The sequence below is a fragment of the Terrapene carolina genome, unplaced genomic scaffold, assembly GCF_002925995.2.
Source record: "Terrapene carolina triunguis isolate 2854851 unplaced genomic scaffold, T_m_triunguis-2.0 Scaffold84, whole genome shotgun sequence".
In the NCBI taxonomy this organism is placed as follows: domain Eukaryota; kingdom Metazoa; phylum Chordata; order Testudines; family Emydidae; genus Terrapene; species Terrapene triunguis.
The window spans coordinates 6,645,242-6,667,531 of record NW_020664435.1 but is presented as its reverse complement, the minus strand read 5'-3'; the positions used below and the strand labels follow the sequence as shown (position 1 = coordinate 6,667,531).

The 22,290-nt window shown below is 46.3% G+C and overlaps 1 protein-coding gene across 2 annotated transcripts in view; it reads right to left on the bottom strand.

The window, feature by feature from the left end:
* The window catches only part of TOP2B (DNA topoisomerase II beta), a 114,626-nt gene that overhangs the window by 23,276 nt on the left and 69,060 nt on the right, over positions 1–22,290 (bottom strand). For both annotated transcript variants that reach the window (XM_026649370.2, XM_024214542.3), the window contains exons 12-21: positions 20,657–20,814; positions 14,157–14,282; positions 8,942–9,052; positions 8,746–8,851; positions 8,447–8,556; positions 6,020–6,112; positions 5,808–5,922; positions 3,627–3,748; positions 2,597–2,745; positions 949–1,180 (exon numbers count right to left, since the gene is read on the bottom strand). In XM_026649370.2, coding sequence (XP_026505155.1) covers positions 949–1,180; positions 2,597–2,745; positions 3,627–3,748; positions 5,808–5,922; positions 6,020–6,112; positions 8,447–8,556; positions 8,746–8,851; positions 8,942–9,052; positions 14,157–14,282; positions 20,657–20,814 — 1,322 coding nt within the window. The remainder of the gene's footprint in view (positions 1–948; positions 1,181–2,596; positions 2,746–3,626; positions 3,749–5,807; positions 5,923–6,019; positions 6,113–8,446; positions 8,557–8,745; positions 8,852–8,941; positions 9,053–14,156; positions 14,283–20,656; positions 20,815–22,290) is intronic.

The window sequence follows — 22,290 nt, the reverse complement described above, 5'->3', positions numbered from 1 at the left end:
TTGGCCAAACAGGACAGAATGCAGGTTAAATGCACTGAATTCTCAGGTTGTCCTAAAAGGAAGGCCAACAGATTCCAATTACTGAAAAAATTCATTTATGTGGCATTCCCAGCAGTTGGTGAGAGGAAATCCTCTGTGTTGTGAAAGCTAAAGCTGCTTTCTCAAACAAAGGCCGTGAACAGGGATCGAAGTGCAGAAGTTCAGCAAGTGGAATCTGAACTGAAAAATAAAATTAAAAAAATAAAATTTTGCTTCTATGAAATGGGCAAATCTAACCCAGCACTGATGTCCAAACTAGTAATAAACATGAAAGGGTTGTTTCTGCTGTCTAGATTTCAGCTGAATTTATGCTGAAATGATTTCAGATTGAGCTGGGCTCTTCTTTTCTTCTAGCATTTGGAGCCTCTTCAGGTACGTGGCAGAATTGAGAGCTTCCCAAACAAACTTTAAACAAATGAACACATAAGAGTTATGATTTGGAAACTGTTGGTTTTCCTGTTTAATAACACTATTTTTCTTCTAGCTATGGAGGAACATAAAAGGGAAGATAGTCAAGACAAAGGAGGCTTTAGAGATTCCAATGCAAGCCATAGAGGCTTTAAGGTTGGCTGAAGATATAGTGTAACTTATCTTAAAGAAATTATTGATACAGCTTTTTAGCCACAGATCGCAATATTCAATAGTTCTTTCCACAACAATTATGGTTTTGAGAGCACATTGACAAATCAATGAGTAGAATGGAGGAATAAGCCTTTAAAAGAATCAGTAAAATTACAATGTACTGGTTTCAATGGGAATAAGACATAAGACAATAAATTCCTCTCCAGAGGTAGTAATCATTTGTCAGTGATGTGTTTCTAAAGTGATACAAGATGCTCTTTATAAATGCAAAACTCAGGTTTGTTTAGGAAACATAAAAATAGCAGCATACACTGACAGTTACATTACCATAGGATGGGGATCCAAGCCATCCAACATTCGTCTGACATTGTTCACAATCTCTCTGGTATCATAGTTAGGAAGTTTACAAGCCCATCCTGTACCAATTCCCTCAGCACCATTTACTAAAACCATGGGAATGATGGGAATATACCACTCTGGTTCTACGCGCTGGTTATCATCATAAAGGAACTTAAGCAGGTTGTCATCCACTGCAGGAAAAAGCAGCCGTGCTAAAGAGCTTTGAAAAAAAGAAGAAAACAACATAATTTAACAAGAGTCCAGTAAGTCAAAAAACGTGTTACACTATGAAGATTAATGGGCCCAAATTTCATCTCATTAAAAAAATTGTACCTTCTCTCTTTTTAATTGTCATTATGAAGCTGAAAATACTGTTTTCTAAAACAAGGACAGTGGTATTATTGAACCTTCATAGTGGAACAATCTGTTCATAGTAAATACAGGGTACTCGAGTTTTTTGGGTTTTCTTTTTTTTTTGTGGCAACGTGTGCATATATCTTACCATCCAATTTTTAAAACATACAGAAATCGGGTACACTAAAGTACTCAGGACTCATGTATTTCATTACCTTCACTCAAAAGACTAGAGGTAAGTCAAGCAGACAGTCAGAAAACAGCAATATTCACAGTTTCAAACCAAAAAAGTCAAGCTTAACTGTAGGCATGACAGCCTCAACAGTCCATGAAACACTTTGCAAACAGAGGTTTCATCAGTGGGCCCTTTGCCAATTATGCACACTAAACTAGGCAAATCAGTCTCCTAGCACATATGGATCAAATGAACTGGAGAACATATTAAATCTATTAAAGTACTGTACCACAGAAACATTTATATGTGGAAAGGATCCAAAACTGATATTCATGCAGAAGGGGATATAACTAGAATAATCAAATGAAATTAACAAAAGGAAATTAAGGCTCAATATCAATGTGAACTAATTTATTAAGAGAAAAGGTAGAAGCCACATAGTGTAACATTTACAATCAGACTGGATTTACTATAGGGAACAAATTCTGTCTGCCAATCTACACTCTAATTTACTTCCAGGCCACTCCACTGTCTTTAAATTATATTCTCAATTATACTTAGGAAATCCCATTAGTTTACATTGTGGTTGCACAGGTGCAACTGAGATCATAATTTTGTTTGCAGAAGCTAAATACTAGCCATGTGGAAGGAGAAAACAACACAGCTTGACTTTCAAAGCCTATACTGAGTTGTAAGGCTGCCGCATAGAAATAAATTCATGGGTAAAAGGACTGTAACACATTTTATGTGGAATCAGAAAGACACAACATGAAATCTCACAGTTCCATTTTTGAAGACTGACAGTTGAACTGGATGATCTGCCTTTTCAATCTGTAACCTTATGATTCAAAGTAAAATTTGTACAGCTAACTTTTTTTAAGTCCTCAAGTACTATTCTCACAAAATTAGCAGGAAAATCTATGTGTACAAAAAATGTATTTGCACATGTAAATCAGGAATTTGAGCACACCCAGCTACTTGATTTCCTCGGTCTCTTACATACATGCTCACAAACAAATGCATGCTTGTAAATCTTGTAGTGCAAAGGCAATTTGAAAATTTGGCTCTATGTTTTTTTAGTTTAATTTGTTTTGAGCAAGCTTTTACCTTAACATTGTGAAAATATAACGAGGGCTGGCAGCATCCTTCCCACCATGAAGCCTGGTACCAAACTGACCAATAGGCTGCAGTAGATTAACATTGTTACTTCCAACAAAGTTCTGAGCCAAGTTGACAATAGTCATCATTAATGCTTGCTGGAAGAAAATACATACACATTGTTACTATTCAGTGTAAGAAACTGTATTCTTTCCTAATCAGCAAGTATAACAGGTTTTCATTGCCAGATAATCCATGACTCATTCTACTCTGATTTCAAACATGGTCTCTCTGAAAAATGGAAGGCTATAATTTATTACAGAAATAGGGAATCTGTAGTTCAACTGTTAAAATATTGTATTCTCTCTCATTGTCCTTCTGTACAAGGAAGTTTTCATATGCATTACTTTCTCATCCCCTACCCTCACACATGTTTTGTTTGAGTTTTCAAACACTCACTTCTGTGTACAGGAGATTGTGCACCATCCCGCCTCTCCCACAAAATGATGATGGTGGCTTTTTGAACGTATATTTTTATATTTATATTTTGACAATGCTAGTTTTTGGCGGTACTGCTAATATTCCAGATAAATACCAGAAAGGCCGGAAAACAAATACTTTAATCTTATTAAACACAAGAAACTGTATCAGACAATTTCAAAATGTTCTGGAAAGAGACCACAAAATCCCATTTTTACTTTCTTTACTTTTGCATAAAAACAATTTGTCTTTCCTGCCTAAGTCTAAAACATGGTCAGGTATACAGTTGGCATGACTGAAGACCTGGTCCAAGTCACTAACTAGCTGCCCCAGCATAATTTCCCACAGCCTAGAATCTTTGTTTGGGACATGGCTGTGCATGAAGGAATAAAACTGTCTTCTTATCAAAATGGATTCCATTTGCTTCACTTTCTTAAAAAGGTTCTGAACACTTCTACTAGTAGGACTCTTGGTCAATCGTTAAGTGCTTTTGACGAAATACAAAATTCACCTATATTCTATATAGAAAAAATACATCCTTCCCATTTTTCATACTCACCTCTCCATGATGATAGGCTGACATTTCAGCAACAGAACCAGCCAGCTGAGCAACTTTAACTTCACGTTTATCGTTTCTCTTAAAGCAAGTGAACAAAACTTTGCGCTGCCCTGGCTTAAAACCTGTTCAGAAGAATAATGCTTTTTAAATACATACACCCACACCCCGTTTTAAAATTATAAATTCTCTCTCTCTCTCTCTCTCTAAGAGAACACATTTCTAATCTCTTTTGAAACGGAGATAAATGTTATGTTGAATGAAAATAAATCTATACAATATTTAGCAAATTCATAAACACAGTGTAAAAGAACACATTTATATTAACCAACTCTAAGCAAACATTGTGCTGATGAAAAGAGACAGCAATATAAACTGAAGTTTTCTGGCTAATTAACTTAATATTAACATGCAGCATTCAATAATTCCCCACACTATCCTGCTAAATCTCAATCCTATCCCTGGATTCAGAAAGGTGCGTTTTGCGTTCCCCATGAAAATCCACCCTAATATGGCTGAGTTATTTCTGAAAATTGCCCTTTGCACATGCTCTGCATATATCTGTTGTTAGAGGCTGGCAGCTAAATTTTAAGAACATTTCATATGGACTGAGCATGCTCCAGCCCAAGGCTTGGCAGACTTTCCCTGCAATTGTTGCTCACAGCTGTTGGGGTCTATCGTGGTGCTGTGCACCAGCACTGAGAGCCAGGTCTCCCCTGTGCTCTCAGTGCTCTCCTGCTAGTGTCCAAACAGCCTGAGAGCAGGACGTAGGCAGACCCAAACAAAGAGTGCCAAACACTCTTTTGCTATCTAGAAAGTAACTATAAAATCCACTAGCAAACTATGTCATTCCTCTCTAGTGACTCATCTACATAAAGGACACCAGCCTACTATTGCTACCAGTTTTCTGTTTCTCAGGCAGTAGAGGTTTGTGCTGTGGATATAAAAGTTCCAACCCCACTGATAACCTATGTGAGGATGAATATGGTTCCACATGATGGAATTTCTTTCAGTTTGCTTTATTTAAAAACTGAGAAAATTACATACAAAAGTTATGTTAAAAGAACATTAAGGTTGCAAAGTCAAGCACTCAAAAGTTAAGACATGCCAGAATTAATGTGAACCATTCAACCCCTTGTGCAAATGCACAATGTTACAGTCTTTATTTACACGATCAAATACTCTCTTTTCCACCCTTAAGGGGGTTTTGAGATTTTTGCATATGCTTTCCCTGGATGCTTTTGGTTGGGAGCTTGTATGCTATTCTTCCTCATCTAAGAAGAGGTCAATAGAGAAGGAGCAGTAGAAGGTTTAACCTTGCATGAAGGGAAACGATATCTGTCTTTCCCCCAGGCTGGCTAGCCCCCATTTAAGTACTATGAGCAAGGAACCTTAGGCTTCTCACCTAAATTAGAAGTTGTCTGATTAAGGGTTCTTCTCTATTGCAGCTGAATGAGAATGGCAGCCTGTGTGTACCTCTCTCTGGGTATCACCTGTCTTAAGCACACCTTGTGCTTTGTTGTGAAGTTTATGTTGTTGAGGGAAAGGGGAAATCCCATCCCACCTATGAGACTCCAAGCCCCTTTTTCCTGGTTGAGCAAGAGTACATGGGCTGAAAACAGGATAGGCATATATCTCCTTCTCCTGCTGTGAGCTTTACAAATGGAGCATGCTTTGTGTCTGGGGTGCTTCTTTGCATGTCTACGTTGCTCCACGAGAGAAACGGTGGTGAACCTGACACAATTCCTGAAATATCCCAGCATGGGTCCAATGCCTCCAAAACACTGTCCTTGATGTGAAAAGGGGAGAGGACAGGACTTTCACCCTAATCCGCTCCCTATTGCTAAGTTGAATTGAATGTTGATGAATATGAGCACTGAAAGAAAGGAACACTTGCAACAGAAGTAGAGCACCTGCACAGTACAGGGATGAGGTTTGGCCAAGTGGACAGGTTGTTAAACTACAGCTTGAGCTGCCTCTAGTTTCACTTCAGAGAAGAGACAACTCAGTACTGTACATTACAGGCAACGTAATGAAGCAGAAACATACAGGTTCTCAATTTCTCTCACTAATTCCAAAAATTCATTCTCAGAGTACCAATGTCTTTTCAAATACAGTCATATCCTTCAAAATGACAAGGATAAAAAGGTACATCCTTATAAATCACCATGAATATCTACTTACCATCAACCAGGGATGGAATGGATCTCTCATTGTCTGAGTTTGAGAAGAGAATCAACTCCTTGTTAATGAAGTCATTGTAAGTCAAATGCTTTGTTGCTGTACCATACAGAAATTGCTAAGAGAAAATGTATATATCAGTATAATTTCAACATTGAAACTGCATTAATTTTAGCCATCATCCTCCAGGCCTCTTCTCCTCATTTAGAACTAACCTCTGGAAGGCCATGTAACCGACGCTGTCTTCTGTCTTCCATGAAGTTTGTTAACCACTCTTTTCGGTCATCAATTTTCTTTTTACTGAAGGCCTGCAAATATTTCAGTTCGTCTTATTAGCATATACAGCATTACACATGTGTAATTTTAATAATTATTGTAAATTGTTGTATGGTTCTTTTAAACATGCAGTAACTTTTATTAAAGGTAAAAATTATAAAAACAATCTGTATAAATTGCTGCTCAAATAGAGGCATTATTTAAATACATATACTCTTGTATACCCGCTCACAACAAACTACTCTCATTATACTCAGATCATTTATTGTTGGTAGGTTTTCAAACTGGCAGTTCTCTGATCAGCAGGTTCTTGAGCTTTGCAATACTTTTTGAGATCCACACAGGCCTTGTGGATCTTGCAGGCCTTACTGAAGGAAAAAACTCCCTCTTTTCAGAGTAGAACTTTACTTTCAAGTTAAACCTTAAGTAGCTGTGAGCTTCTCTCACATACAGATTACAAGGTAGAGCCCAATGAACCACAGTCTGATACCAATATGAAGCTTAAATAAATGGCTTTGGAACTAGAGAATTCTGTAGCTGTCAGAAGAGATATTCTCTCTTTCCCCTGTCAGCTTATATCCCAAGTCTGTTCCAACAGCCACAGGGCTGCAATACCACCGTCCATAACTGCTGATCACTCACTCCATATTTGGGGGTGAGAGTGGATCCACACACTTGCAAATCCACCAGATGCACTGTTCCCCCAGCCAACCACCAATCACAGAAAACAGAGAACACAGAAAAATCCAGAGGGTGCAGGCTCCATGCATCCTGCCCTCATTACCCCACACAACAGAATGACTTTGATTATACTATCTTTCACACTCACATGGGTGGGAGAGGGATTGGGTAAGATTTGTCCAATAAGAGTGAATGATTCAGAAACACGGAAATAATGGTGTTCTAATAATTATGAAAAGTAAATGACAACCATGCAATATGGCCACTAGTAACTTTGAGCTCAATTCTAACTGAGATATGCAGGTGCATATTAATATATTATGTGAAAATTCCATACTGCTTATTCAACTACAAAAGTAGATTTTTTTATACGGTGTGGTAATAATGCATGCATATCTGAGATTAGAACCGCCACTCACTGGTTTCCCTAGGTGAAAAAATGTATTCAGAAAAGCATGTAACTTCTTTTTCTGGAATTAAAATTTCAGTTTAACTAACTAACTACCTGGTTCAAACAGTTGCCACATAACATTCATTTCTGTGACCGGACCAAATCCAAAACTTAACACACTGGCTTGACAATGACCCTCATGATCCAAACCTAGGTAATTCAGTCCAGGATGTAGCCATAGTCAGGGACAGTTCCTGATAGCACAGCTTCATTGGAATTGTGCTGCTAAGGAGCAGGAAGATGCCAGGGATACAAATCCAGTTCAGAAGTATAGGCCTTTTGTGGATCCCAATGGCCGCACAGACCATTCTGTGAGGGGAGAGGGAAGTGGCCAAATCTGTCCCCTTTCCAACTAGACCAATGGAGGACAACCTTTGTAGGTTATTGTCATGAACTTTTCCTTCCCCCTTAGCTAATTGCCTTCAAGTTTTACTGTAGAAAGGAGCAATCTGGTCCTTGGTTTTCACACAGATTGAGTAGAGACAGAGTAAAAAGCTAGGATTTGGTCCTGTGTGTTTTGGGACGAGCAATTCCGGCTCACAGACTGTCCGTTTATCCGTGCCGTCTAGGTGTGTCATGCTTCTCCAGCACAGAGTAAAAATGTTTTAAAAGACAGACAATGTATGTGGCAATAATTTTCTGTATGCTAGTCTATTTCCATTTTATAAATCATTCAGTAAACTACCCAAAAAAATTATCTGAACTTTAAAAATTCATTTTATTCTGCTCTGATACAATCCAGTACAACTCTTTTTAGTAGTCCAACCATATAAGCCCTAGAAGGCCTCACTTCCATCCTCCAAAAAACCTATTCCTAAAGAGAAATGTGGAGCTGCCAGGGTGGAATCTGAAAGAGATTAAATGAGTATATGAGTTTGCTGCCTTCCACCTCCTACAACTTCAGATTTGCAGGCCTCTTCACCAAAAGACACTACCAGAGCTAAAAAAAACTTTTTGTTGAAATTAGTTAATTAAAAAAATCATATTGTCAGTATCCCTTTAAGAACTGTTGTAATGTCCTTGCATAATGTCAGGTGGTGAGATAGATGTTCACAAGGCCCAGCCTCTGAATGTGAATTGTAATATTGTTCAAACATCAACAAAATAACCTGAAAAATGAAAAAATAAAGTAAGTAACCACTGTACACTAAGAGTCAGGATTTCTTGACCCAATACTTGCTGCAAGTGATGACATTCATAAAACATAGCGCCCAGGAGTTTTAGAAGCTCTTACCAGTGTAATGGCAGCATCATCTTCAGGACCAGCATATCTGAATAAGATCCGATGCCTCTCCATGTCAGCAAAGTATTCCTTTGCTTCTTTAGAAGTGCTGGTACCCAAACCTGCATGATGAGGAGAAAACATTTACTACATAATCATACTATTTGAATTATCATGTACTCTAACAATTTACTGGGATTGACTTTGAAATAACTTCAGAAACTATTCTACTAGTGCTTACTAAAACAAACAGACACCACCCAATTATTGCTTTTTCAAGTCCATGAGTGTTTTTTTTTTTTAAAACAAACCTTTGTAGTATTTTATCTTCCATGCTTTATGATTCTCCATATGTTTCTTCCACTCATCAAATTCAGGGATACTGTAGAAGGCAAGTTCCTGCTTACTTTTGCTTGCCTTAAAAATAACAAAAATATACCTAGTCAGCCTTTTTTATAATGTTATCTACAATACATCAAAACTTTATATTGTCAGTATAAGCTGTACCTTTACAATGGGAGTAATGAATTCCTCAAGAAAACCATGTTTCAAAAGAGATGGCCAATTGTGATGAATAAAGTTGATTAACAAGCCTTTTATGTGAGATCCATCCTGATCCTAAATATGAAAAAGGAACAATATCAGTGAATACGGCATATTAGCTCCAGCGCAAGTGAAATGACAAAAACAAAGACAATGTATGATTAAGGAGTCAACATGTCAGTACTTACAAATCTCACTGACCTGGATAAGAATGAAGCAATGTTTTTTTAGTGGAAAACATTTAATCAAATGGGTAGTTTCAGTTCTGGGTTGTGCAAGCATAGCCCAGGGGACAAGACCTCCTGTAGCAGAAGTCCTCAGAGAGTGGTTGCCAAAGCACAAAGTACCTACAACCTTCTTTTCATCAGCAGCAAGACAACATAGATGCAGAAGTGTATGGCTTGAACGGAAAGGGGAGTGGCTGAATGGATCCCCGGGACAGGTTCTGTTGATAGGGCTCTTCAGCAGCGTCAGCAGCAATTTAACAAAATGGTTACTCACCCTGTGCAGTAACTGTGGTTCTTCGAGATGTGTCCCCCTATGCGTGCTTCACTCTGGGTGTGCTTGTGCCCCCTTGTGCCTTTGATCAGAGATTTCTTATAGCAGTGTCCTTTCGGCCCGCTCATGCATGTTACTCAGCCTCAGGCTCCGTGCTATTGTTATATAGCACTCCACAGGTGAACCACCCTCAGTTTCTTGTCTACCATGATGCTCCACAGCAGAGAACTCCGAAGCAGAGAGGAACGAGGGTGGGCAGTGGAGCACCCATAGGGAGACACATCTCAAAGAACCACAGTTACTGCACATGATGAGTAACCATTTCTTTTTCTTTCAAATAGTGTCCCTGTGGGTGCTTTACCAGGTGATTCCTAAGCAGTTCCTCTTAAGGAGGAGGGGGCTTTGGAGTTGAGTCCAATATAGAGGAAAGTATAGCTGATCCGAATGCTGCATCGGAAGCAGAATTGTGAGTTACTGCATAGTGCTCAGCAAACTAAGTATAGAAGTCCAAGTCGCAGCTCTACATATTTCAACGATGGGAACATTTTTGAGAAAGGCTATAGAGGTGTGTAGCGAGGAGGTGTGGCCTCCCTCAGGGAGAGACAGGAAGGGACCACAACATGCCTCCTGGTGGGCAGAACCAGGAGAGCCATGTCTGCCCCGCTGGAAGCGGAAGGGTGGGACAGGAAGCGGAAGTACAAAAGACGGGCCCTGCAGCTCAGTTGGGCTGGAGCCACCACAGGAGACAGACACATCCCGCCTGTTGCTGGAGCCTGCAGAGGAGCTGCCAGGGCTGCCTCCTGAGGACTGGCCAGAGCTTCTTGCGACGTCAGACAACCCCCACAGTATAGAGGTACCAAACCCCGGGGATGTAGGAAGTAGCCCAAGAGAACTAAACACCCGTTTGGTTGACTGTTGGTCTGATACAAGGTCACCACGTTGCAGGTGGATCCCTGCTGACCCAGTGGCAGACCACTCCACCACTGTTAGGGCCCTGGGCTGGTATGCAGTGGAGTCAGGCAGGCCCATGTCCCCCTACCCCCTGCTACCCCACCCCTGGGGCGGCAGCACCCCATCTTAGGCCAGGAAGCCTGTGGTACCCTACCATCCACCCCTGCCTGAGCCCCTAGACTGTGCTGGTGCTCACCCCTGCCTGAGCCCCTAGATTCTGTTGGTGCTCACCCTTCCCTGGGGCTCAGACGGCTTAGCCGCTCTGCCCTGATTGCAGGCCAGAGGCTACTAACTGTTTGCTGCCCTGCCCTGACCGAGGGCCTGGGGCTCATAGACTGCTGTACTGCTCTGCCTGGCTGGAGGGCCGCAGCATTAAGTGCAGCTAATTCCCCCGTTTTGAACTCCCCTTTACAGGTATGTGACAGTGAGGAGGCATGGCCTCCCTCAGAGAGTAACAGGGAGGGAGGGCCACACACCCTACAAGGTGGAAATAGACCTCATAGAGTGAGTTTGTATGTCTCAGGGTGTTTGGAGATTACAAGATGGTAGCAACAACTATGCAGTTGGATATCCACTTAGAAAGTCTTCGTTTAGAGATTGCGGACCCTTTTGATCTGTCTGTGATCAAAACAAATAATTTGGAAGTCTTTCTGAAAGGCTTAGTCCTGTCAAGATAGAAGACCAGGGCTGTCCTGACTTCAGGTGTGTGTAAGAGCGCCTCTTCTTTTGCCTAGGTGAGGTTCAGGGTGGAAGATCAGGAGATGAATGGGTTGGCTGATAAGGAACACCCTGTACTGAAAGTGGTCCTGACCAACAGCAAAGCATAGGCATCTTTTGTGTAGTTGATGGATCTGTAGGGCCCTATCAAATTCATGGCCATGAAAAATGTGTCACGGACCGTGAAATCTGGTCTCCCCTGTGAAATCTGGTCTTTTGTGTACTTTTACCCTGTACTATACAGATTTCACAGGGGAGACCAGCATTTCTCAAACTGGGGTCCCAACCCAAAAGAGGGCTGTGGGGGCGGGGGGTGTCACAAGGTTATTGTAAGGTGATTGCAGTATTGCCACCCTTACTTCTGTGCTGCCTTCAGAGTTGGGTGGCCAGGCACCCAGCTCTGAAGGCAGCACCCCGCCAGCAGCAGCGCAGAAGTAAGGGTGGCAATACCATACCATACCTTACTTCCACGCTGCTGCCTTCAGAGTTGGGTCAGGACCCTACAGTTACAACACCGTGAAAGTTCAGATTTAAATATCTGAAATCATGAAATTTATTATTTTTAAAATCCCATGACTATGAAATTGACTAAAATGGACCGTGAATTTGGTAGGGCCCTACCTATATGTAAATATGCCTCCTGAAGATCTAGGGCTGAGATCCAATCCCCTTGGTCCAGTGATGGAATTATTGCTGCATCACCATTTTGAATTTTTGCCTTCACAAAGGTATTGAGTAGCCTTAAATCTAGATGGGTCTCCAACTGCTGTTCTTTTTTGAACCACGAAACACCTGGAATAAAACCCCTTCCCTGTGTGTTGCTACAGAACCAGTTCTATAGTACCCAAGAGTAGGAGAGAGCCTATTTTCTGTTGTAGAAGGTTCTCGTGAGAGGGGTTCCTGAAGAGGGACGGGGAAGGGATGTTGGCAGCCACAACAGAAGTAAAGTGAATGGAGTATGCTACAGATATCATCTCCCAAACCCATTTATCTGTACTGATTGACTCCCAAGTCCACTGGAAGTAGTAAGGATGGCAGGTGAATCAATGCAGCTGGTAAGAATGAGGATGGTAACTCAGGACTCAACCACCCTGTCAAAATTGGTGCTTGGTGCGTCCGACTCCACTCCCATGGCTTCCAGTTCTGAGCAATATTGCTCCTCCTCATATCAGATGAGAGGTTGCCACTGGCAAGTTACTGGAGAAAGTACGCACCAACTCAAGCCTGCCGCTGCACAATGACCTTTTTAAACCACCAGCTGCACGTTTGCCATCCCGCCGCCCATTATGGTCTCATCCGCCATGCCAGGATGTTAGGGCGGAAACACTCTGGCGAGAGGAATGGATATCTATTATAATCCCCAACCAGTCCCTCGTCGCCGACCCCACAATTTGCCCACCTGGTTTTGACCTGCCCCATCGCCAATGGTCCCTGTTGAACAGGTTCCGGCGTACGGGCAGGATTTTATAATTGTACTATGAGAATTAATGTATGATTTGATTTCTTCCTGCCAGCCACCCTTTTTGAATAGCAGAAAGGAATGACCCTCTGGGACTTTGGTAGAAATGCATCTGACAGATTGCCAGTGTCTGTACTGATGTTAAGGCAGGGACAGACCAGAACAATCCTTATGACTGATTATGGTCACCCTTTTGTTTTAGGATAAGTTATAAATGTCTACTATGGTTTCCTATATGTATTACAAATTAGGCACTCTAGTTAAATATACATTTTTTTGTTTTAAGGTTTAGTAAGTAAGAGGCAAGATCTTGTATTGTGTCTATGTTAAGGAGATTAGAGGAACGTTGAAGGCCTGGGCCCCAGTGTGAATTGCTTTGATTATAAGATTTAGGAAGGCTTAATTTACAATGTCTTTTGCTCTCAAAGGTCTCTGTAAAAGACTGTTTGTGTGAATGAGGAATGCATGCATCAGGAAAAGATAAGGTGTGAAGGCCACTGTTATAGCCAGATAGTCAAGGAAGGAGGAGTGAAGAGACTTAATGACACCAGAGAACCATCAACGCGCATCCATAATGAAGAAAGGGCAGATTGACGACCCTGACGTAAGGCTGGCACCCCTAAAGACAATTGATTAAATCAAATCCGGGACAGGATGACCCCCTCGGAGATGTTTTGGAATGCTTACATCAAAAGATAACTCCAATTAAGTAGTAACCGGTCAGAAACTGACATAGCAAAATCCATAGACTTCAACAGAGAAATAAAGACTATAAGAACAGGGTGCTTTGCCATGGGACTTTGGGTTCATCTTGCCACTACTCCAGGAGCATCGGATCGCAACCGACAGAGCCTGGCTCCCCTCTGCGACCAATCTGGCTGGTCATTAGATTGATCCAGACTCTGGACTGGTAACTATAAACATCAACTGGCAGGACTCTGTGTGTGTGCATGGTGTGAGCATGGTGTGTTTGAAAAGCACATGCTAACTGCTGTATTCTCAATAAATGTGGGGTTTTTGCCTTCTCCCCTATATATTTTTTTTTAAATGGGGAGAAAAAGAAATAAAAGGTTCTTAACCAATTAAGATAACTACACTAAACTACTTGACTAATCTAACTAAACTAAGTCTGAGGTAAGGCAAGCAAGCGCACTGCTGGAGATCCAACTCGGACTAAGGGCAGTTGAGAAGGAACTGGGGGATAAGGAGGCCGCCCAGCACCAGTTAATTGCCACTGCAGGCCTGAGACGTGGAGAGTGCATGTGCGGCCCAGCCAGGTACTGCTGTCAAAATTCTCCAACTAGAGGCACAGTGTGCACAATCACCTAAACTGGAGCACCCACAGGAACTCCATTCGAAGAAGAAACCGTGGTTATAGGGAAATCATCCCCCCAAGGAACATCAAGCAGTGGGGAGCTTCTCTGCACAGGTTTGTGCCCTCCTTCTGCAAACGCTAGGTAAAAGTGATACCTACAAAACTAGCAAAAATGAAAAACCAAAGACTCTACAATATCTTAGTTTTGTGTTTTTAAAACCTGCATATCTCAAACTAACCTGATCAGTCATGATCATAATCTTTCCGTATCTCAAGGATTTTAGAGATTCTGGATCTTCATAGCTTTTCTTGTACTGCAGACCAACTATTTTGATAATGTTATTGATTTCTGCATTTTCCATAATCTGTGTAAAAAGCAGAGATTCAGCATGGGGTAAAAAAGCACGATGAGTTGATACCTTGATATTTGTTTAATATTACGTCAGCTATACCAAAAGTTCCCCATATTTAAGAGTCTCTTAGGTTCAGGTGCTGTTCTTCCTTACCCAATGTTGCCAACTCTTATTATTTTATCACAAGTTTTGCAATATTTTATATATTCTGGAAGCCCCATCTCCAAAAGTCATTTTATTAGGTGGGAATCTCAGATTTCAATAAAAAGGACAGTTACCTGTTCCGTAACTGGCGTTCTTCGAGATGTGTTGCTCCTGTCTATTCCACAGTAGGTGTGCGTGCTCGCCACGTGCACCGGTGCCGGAAGTTTTTCCCTTAGCAGTACCCGTACTGGGGGAGCACCACGGCGACCCCTGGAGTGATGCCTGTATATCGTGCTATAAGGGGAGCCCCAGGCTCCCCCCACCCTCGGTTCCTTCTTGCCGGACAACTCCGACAGAAGGGAAGGAGGGCGGGGTGTGGAATAGACAGGAGCAACACATCTCGAAGAACGTCAGTTACGGAACAGGTAACTGTCCTTTCTTCTTCGAGTGATTGCTCTTGTGTATTCCACAGTAGGTGATTCCAAGCAGTATCTGTTGGAGGTCGGTAGGAGTTCATAATGGTTCGGGACGAAGTCCCGCCCTGACGAACCTGGCGGCATCCCTAGACTGGGAGACGATCGCGTAATGTGAAGTAAACGTGTGAACTGAAGCCCACGTGGCCGCCCTACAGATGTCCTGAATGGGGACATGGGCGGCGTAGGCAGCTGATGAGGCCTGAGCCCTCGTAGAGTGGGCCTTAATGACAGGAGGCAGGGGAATCCCTGCCAGGTCATAACGTGCGTATGCACGAGGTAATCCAGCGGGAGAGGCGCTGGGTAGAGATAGGTTGCCCTCTCGCCCGCTCGGCCGAGGCAATAAAGAGTTGAGAGGATCTCCGGAACAGCTTAGTTCTATCCAGGTAAAAGGCCAACGCCCTACTCACATCGAGCGTGTGGAGGCAGCGTTCCTCGCTAGAGGAGTGGAGCTTAGGGCAGAGCACAGGGAGAAAAATGCTCTGCTCCATGTGGAAGGTGGAAACCACCTTCGGGAGGAACGCTGGGTGTGGGCGAAGCTGGACCTTATCCCTATGGAAAACCATATAGGGGGGTTCTGAGGTTAAGGCCCTGAGCTCTGAGACATGTCAGGCAGACGTGATCGCCACGAGGAAGGCCACCTTCCATGAGAGGTGCGACCATGAATACGTGGCCACTGGTTCGAAGGAGGGGGCTGTGAGATGTGACAAGACCAGGCTGAAGTCCCATTGTGACACGGGGGGCCTAGCGTACGAGAACGAATGGTTGAGGCCCTTCAGGAAGCAGGAGGTCATAGGATGGGAGAAGACCGAGTGTCCTTGCACCGGCGGGTGAAAAGCCGATATGGCTGCGAGGTGCACCCTGACTGAGGCCGGTGCCAGACCATGGGTCCTAAGTGATAAAAGGTAGTCTAGGATGAACTGGAGAGGTACAACGGAGGGGGAAACTCCCCGCTCGCTCGCCCACCTGGCAAACCTGGACCACTTCGCCACATACGTCCGACGCGTGGAAGGCTTCCTGCTTTCCAGGAGGACTCGCCTTACCTGCTCCGAACACGTGTTCTCCTCCTCGTTTAGCCAGGGAGTAGCCACACTGTCAGGTGGACCGCAGCCAGATTCGGATGGAGGAGGCGTCCCGCGTCTTGGGAGAGGAGGTCCGGGCAGAGCGGTAGCACCCTCGGGGGGGCCACCAAGAGGCGTAGGAGGGACCCGTACCAGTACTGGCGAGGCCACGCCGGGGCTATGAGAATGACCCTCACCTTGTCCACTTTCACCTTCTGAAGGACCTTGGCGATGAAGGGGAACAGGGGGATGGCATAGAGGAGCTGGCCCGACCAGCTCAGGAGAAACGCGTCGGAGATCACGCCCTTCCCCACCCCTCCCCGGAACAGAATTGTGGGCAGCGCTGGTTCTGGCGGGGTGCAAACAGGTCTATCTGGGGAGCTCCCCACTCTAGGAAGATTCGGTGGGCGACCTCCGAGTGGAGGGACCACTCGTACTGGGGGGAGAAGACCCTGCTGAGGCGATCCGCTTGCATATTGCGGATGCCTGGGAGGTGAGCCGCTCTCAGGGAGATATCGGGGCTATACAGAACTCCCACAAGGCCAGGGCTTCCCGGCAGAGGGCTAGGGAACGAATACCACCGTGCTTGTTGATATAGTACATGGCGGCGGTGTTGTCCATGAGGACTCTGACCACCCTACCACGGAGATGCGTGAGAAAAGCCATGCACGCCCTGAGTTCCTTGACATTTATGTGCAGGGACAAGTTCGGGGTCGATCACGTACCCTGGGTCTGTACGTCTCCCATGTGAGCTCCCCAGCCCAGGTCCAAAGCATCGGACGTCAGATCTATGGATGGGTTGGCCTCCCTGAAGGGAACCCCTTGCAGCATATTGCTCGGGAGGGACCACCATTGAAGGGAAGCCAATACGGGGGACGGGATTGTGAGGACCTTGTCCAGGCCGTCCCGGGCCTGGGAGAATTGGGAGGCTAGCCAGAGTTGGAGTCTGGCATGGCGGATCATGTACGTGCAAGCAGCCATGTTCCCCAGGAGCCGAAGGCACAACCTGGCTGTGGTCACCGGGAACGAGGAGACCAAGGCAATGAGGTCCCTTAGGGTCTCGAACCTGTCCAGGGGAAGAGAGGCCGTGGCCTTGGAGGAGTCCAGGACAGCTCCAATGAACTCTATGCGCTGGACGGGCACTAGAGTAGATTTTGCCTCGTTCACGACTAGACCTAGGTTTTTGCACGTGGCCAGGAGTAGCTGCACGTGGGACTCCACCTCTGGACGAGAATCGCCCTTGAGGAGCCAATCGTCCACGTAGGGGAAGATTTGCACCCCCTTTTTCCTGAGGTTCGCCGCCACCACTGCCATACATTTCGTGAAAACCTTGGGGGCTGTGGATAGGCCAAAGGGGAGGACCGTAAACTGGTAGTGCCCCGTCCCCACCACGAATTTGAGGAAGCGTCTGTGCCCCTCGAAAATGTGGACATGAAAGTAAGCGTCCTGGAGGTCCAGGGCCACGTACCAGTCTCCCGGTTCTACGGTGGGGATAACAGAAGTTAGGGACACCATGCGGAACTTGGAATGGGTTAGGAACCTGTTCAGGTCGCGCAGGTCCAGGATGGGTCTGAGACCCCCTTTTGCCTTGGGGATCAGGAAGTATCGGGAGTAAAAACTCTTGTCCTGGAACTGTGCTGGGACACGTTCCACCGCACCGAGGCTGAGCAGCCAATCCACCTCCTGACCCAGGATGCGGACCTGCTCGGGATCTCCCAGGGCCACATTGGGGGGCGGGTGGCTTGGCAGGGGGGGAAGTGAACTGCAAAATGTATCCCTCAGCAATAGTGCTGAGGACCCACTGGTCCGATGTTATACGGGACCATGCCCTGAGGAAGGCAGACAATCGGTTGCAGAACACAAACTTTATTGGTCGGGGGGTCTCCCTGGCAACAGGCCCGGTGCCCCCTGTAAATAGTCAAAACCGCCTCTTTCTCTGCCTCTTGCCCTTAGAGGGACCAGGCTGCTGGGTAGAGTGGGACTGCCTCTGTGACCTGCGTTTCTGGTCTCGAGGCCTTCTGTACGGGGGCTCATATCTGCCCCTAACGGGTTGAGCCGCCGGGAGCGATTTGGCCTTGTCCTTTGCCGGAGGGACGTAGAGGCCCAGGGTCTGCAGAGTGGTGCGGGAGTCTTTCATCCCATGCAGCCTGACATCCGTTTGGTCTGCAAAGAGCGCCTTGCCATCGAACGGGAGGTCCTGCATCAGGGATTGGGCCTCCGTCGACAGACCCGACAACAGGAGCCACGATGCCCGGCGCATGGAGATTGCAGACGCCATGGAGCGAGCTGCCGTGTCAGCCGCCGTAGGGCCACTTTAGCCGCCGACGACCCCTCTTCCACCAGAGCCTTGAAGTCCTTCCTATCCCGGTCCGGGAGAAGGGGCTCGAACTTAGGCAAAGACTCCCACAGCTTAAAGTCATACCTGCTGAGTAAGGCCTGGTGGTTGGCTACTCTCTGCTGAAAACTAGCTGACGAATAAATCTTTCTGCCAAAGGAATCAAGCCTCTTGGCGTCTTTGTTCTTAGGGGTGGGCGTGGGTTGGCCTTGGCGCTCTCTGTGGTTCACCGACTCAACCACGAGCGAGTTAGGTGCCGGGTGGGAATAAAGGTATTCGTGACCCTTCGCAGGCACAAAATACTTCCTTTCAGCCTTCTTGGAGATAGGGGCCAAGGAGGCGGGAGTTTGCCACAGGGAACTGGTGATATTGGCAACACCTTGGTGTAACGGCAGGGCCATGTGGCCTGGTGCCGAGGGAGACAGAACAATGAAGAGGGATTCAGACGGTCCCTCCATCTCCTCGGCCTGTAGCTGAAGGTTGGATGCCACCCGCTTCAGCAAGTCCTGGTGTGCCTTAAAGTCCTCCTGCGGGACCAAAGGCAGAGGTGTCACAATGGCATCGTCCGGTGCCGGAGACGCGGCATGCGAGGAGTCGAGGTGCTCGGGCATCGAGACCCAGGTCGGAGTCCGGTCCAGGGTCCGCCGAGTCCTGGCCCGTCGACTTATCCCGTAGGCGGCCCGACGAGGCCAATGGAGCCTGGGATGCGATGGAACGGGCCGCCGGCTGGGCCAGTAGCTGCTGCCACGGTGCCCACTGGCACCATTGTCCTTGCCACGGGGTACCGTGCCATTGACCCTGTTGGGTACCTGATCGCACAACGTGTCTTGGCAGGGCAGCACGGCCCGAGGACGGGAGGAAGGGTGCCGAGGCTGAGGTGGCCAAAGAGCATTCGGTGCCTCGGGAGCGATGGGAACGGTGCCTGTGGCATCGTCTCTCTCGCGATCTGGACCTCGATGACGAGGAACGGTACCCCCTCGACGAGCTGCTTCAGTACCCGCGATGGCGAAATGAAGCCCGGTGCCGTGACGCCGAGGTACCCCGGGGGAGTCTCTGGCCCGGTGTCTGGTCGAGCGGGAGCTGGAGCGCGAACGATGACATCTGTCACATCAAGATCGGCTCCGGTACCCACCCCTGACCGGGGAGCGTTCCCGGCGCTTCTCTCGGTGCCTGCGCTCGCTGGCGGGCGGCGTAAAGGGGGCTCGCGATTCCCATCTCGACGACGGGTCCGAGGGTCTGGCCGGTGTTGACAGTGGCCGGGAGTCCCCCGATGAGCGGTCACTGCGCGTCGAGCGGTGCGGGGACCGATCCCCGGAGCGGGAGCTGTGACTCGCCAAAGAGGTCTGACGGGCACCTAACGGGGGCTTGCCTCGAGACCTAGGGCCCATACTCGGTTGGGAGCTCGGCACGGGCAAAGACATAATGTCCTTTGCAGCCTGCACCGCCTCTGGCGTTGACGGTATCCGTAGTGGGGATGTCTGGGTCGACGGCACCGGGCTGCTCCGCTCCACGCGAGTCAGAGGTCTCAAGCCCGGGGGGGGACCGAGGGCTGCCCAGCGCGGGACCAGCCCCCCATGTCCTTATCGCGGCTTCCCTTGCTTCCTGGAGGGAGAGCGGCGCCAAGTGGTCGAAGGGGCCTCGCTATGTATCAACGACGCGGCGGCCGGTGCCGAGTCCGATCTGCGCACCGGCGTCGGTGTTAATGCTGACTCCATTAGGAGAGCTCGAAGTCTGAAGTCCCTCTCCTTTTTGGTTCTTGGTTTGAATGACCTACAGATTTTGCAGAGGTCGCTAATATGAGTCTCACCCAGGCAGCGAAGACACTCAGCGTGAGGGTCGCTCCTGGGCATAGAGCGGTGACAGGAGTCGCACGACTTGAAGCCTGGGGCACGGGGCATGCCCCGAGCCCAAGCTAACACTGAGAACGATCCGACGTATGGTACCACTAGGGAAGAAAGGCTGCAGCGGAGCTGGAGCGCAAAGTTCTGACTACCTTCACTGGCGGCAAGAAGGAACTGAGGGTGGGGGGAGCCCGGGGCTCCCCTTATAGCGCGATATACAGGCACCACTCCAGGGGTCGCCACGGTGCTCCCCCAGTACAGGTACTGCTAAGGGAAAAACTTCCGGCACTGGTGCACGTGGCGGGCACGCACACCCACTGTGGAATACACAGGAGCAATCACTCGAAGAAGAAAAGTAAATTTCTAGCCCTCACCTCTGCTGAACTTTTTGAAAATGCAAACTCTGAAGGCTCAAACTTCAAATAAAGACACACCAAAAATCATTATTTTTAAAATTTCACAATTTTTAAGCCATTATATATACTGAAGCTGACAAGATTTTTTAACATTGGGGGTTGGCAGTACTGCTTACCTGCTTGTGAGAAGCTTCCCGAACATTGAGAATTTTACCCCTGAGTGGGAATACCCCATATCTGTCTCGTCCAATGACCCCTAAGCCAGATACAGCTAAAGATTTGGCAGAGTCTCCTTCTGTTAAAATCAACGTGCAGTCCAAAGAATGTTTGCCACCTGGGGAGGGGTGGGAAAAAGGCAGGAAACAAAGCAAATCAGAAAATATGTTTGTGCTAAATTACCGGTTTTCTCCCTAAACCAAAACGATAGATAATTCTTCAATACAGGGTGAATTTCACTCAGGATGTGAGACCGTCCATACCACTTAAGCTCCACAGTAGGAGCGAAGCAACCTCCCCACCCACTCCTCCTTTGAGGAGGTTCTCAACCCAGCAATGGGCTGGTTTGGAGGGGAAGATGGATGCAGTGGAAGAGGGTGGAGGTGTCTCACACAAATCCAGGGACCCAAAACTCCTGCATAAGGAAAATAGAGGAGCAGTGGCTGTTATATCTTTGATTGAATAGCCACTTCTGGGTGGCTGTCTTGCAGCCCTACACTATCTACAAATGACATACACTTATATATGCATATATACACTAAAGATGGGTTATTCATTCCCCTCACCCATATATCTGCATAATTTTTATACAAGTAACTTCATCTTCCACTGGCCCTCATTACGTCTGGTTTTCTCATACACACAGAATCCACAAGTCTGGACTGGGTAACCACATGCAAAAGCGCAAACACATGGAAGCTGCTCAATGGATCAAAGTATTGGTACCCCCTCTATCTTCTCTGGAACCAAGCCATAATTCAAGTGTTCTGCCTCCATCTGACAGAAGCAGAAGAACAAGACAAGAATAGTTGTTTGCCTAGGGAAAAGCCTCAGATTTGGGACTTCTCCACAAGCATTAACGTATTAAAACAAGATGATTCTCTCTTGTTCCTCCTTCATTGCTAGGGCTGCAAATAGTTTATATATTTCATAGGAATCTTTCCTGGAAGGAAGGCCAGATGTCAGTTCCACTCTTCTGGAGCCTAGTCCATTCTTCAGATACCAACGACCCTCTCAGAGGCTGGAGAAAATGACTAATCCTAAACCTCAAAAAAAGGCATACATAACTTCCTCAGAAAAGAGAGAGGCCTTGTGCTCTCCAGATTCCTCACAGTAATATGAGTCTCTCCCTGACTTAGCAGGTTGCCTTTTTGAATCTGATGATTTGAACAGTCGTATTTCAAAAATGAACAAGGCTCTGAAAATTTAAGAGATGGACTTTAAGAGTATGTCTACACTGCAATTAGAAACCCACAGCTGGCCCGTGACAGCTGACTCGGGCTCGTGGGGCTCAGGCTAAGGGGCTGTTTAATTGTGGTGTAGACATTCAGGCTTCGGCTGCAGCACCTGTTCTGGGACACTCCCATCTCGCAGGGTTCTAAAACATGGGCTCCAGCCCAAGCCCTAATGTCACTGCAATTACACTGCAGTTAAACAGCCCCTTAGCCTGAGCCCCAGGTTTTTAATTGCAGTGTAGACATATCCTACATTCTCAGAAAACCCCATATGAAAATGAAAACCCTTAAAATGAAAATGTTTAAAGAGGGCTACTCCTTTCAAATTCTTAATTTTTGGAAGCTAAAGTGTATCAAAA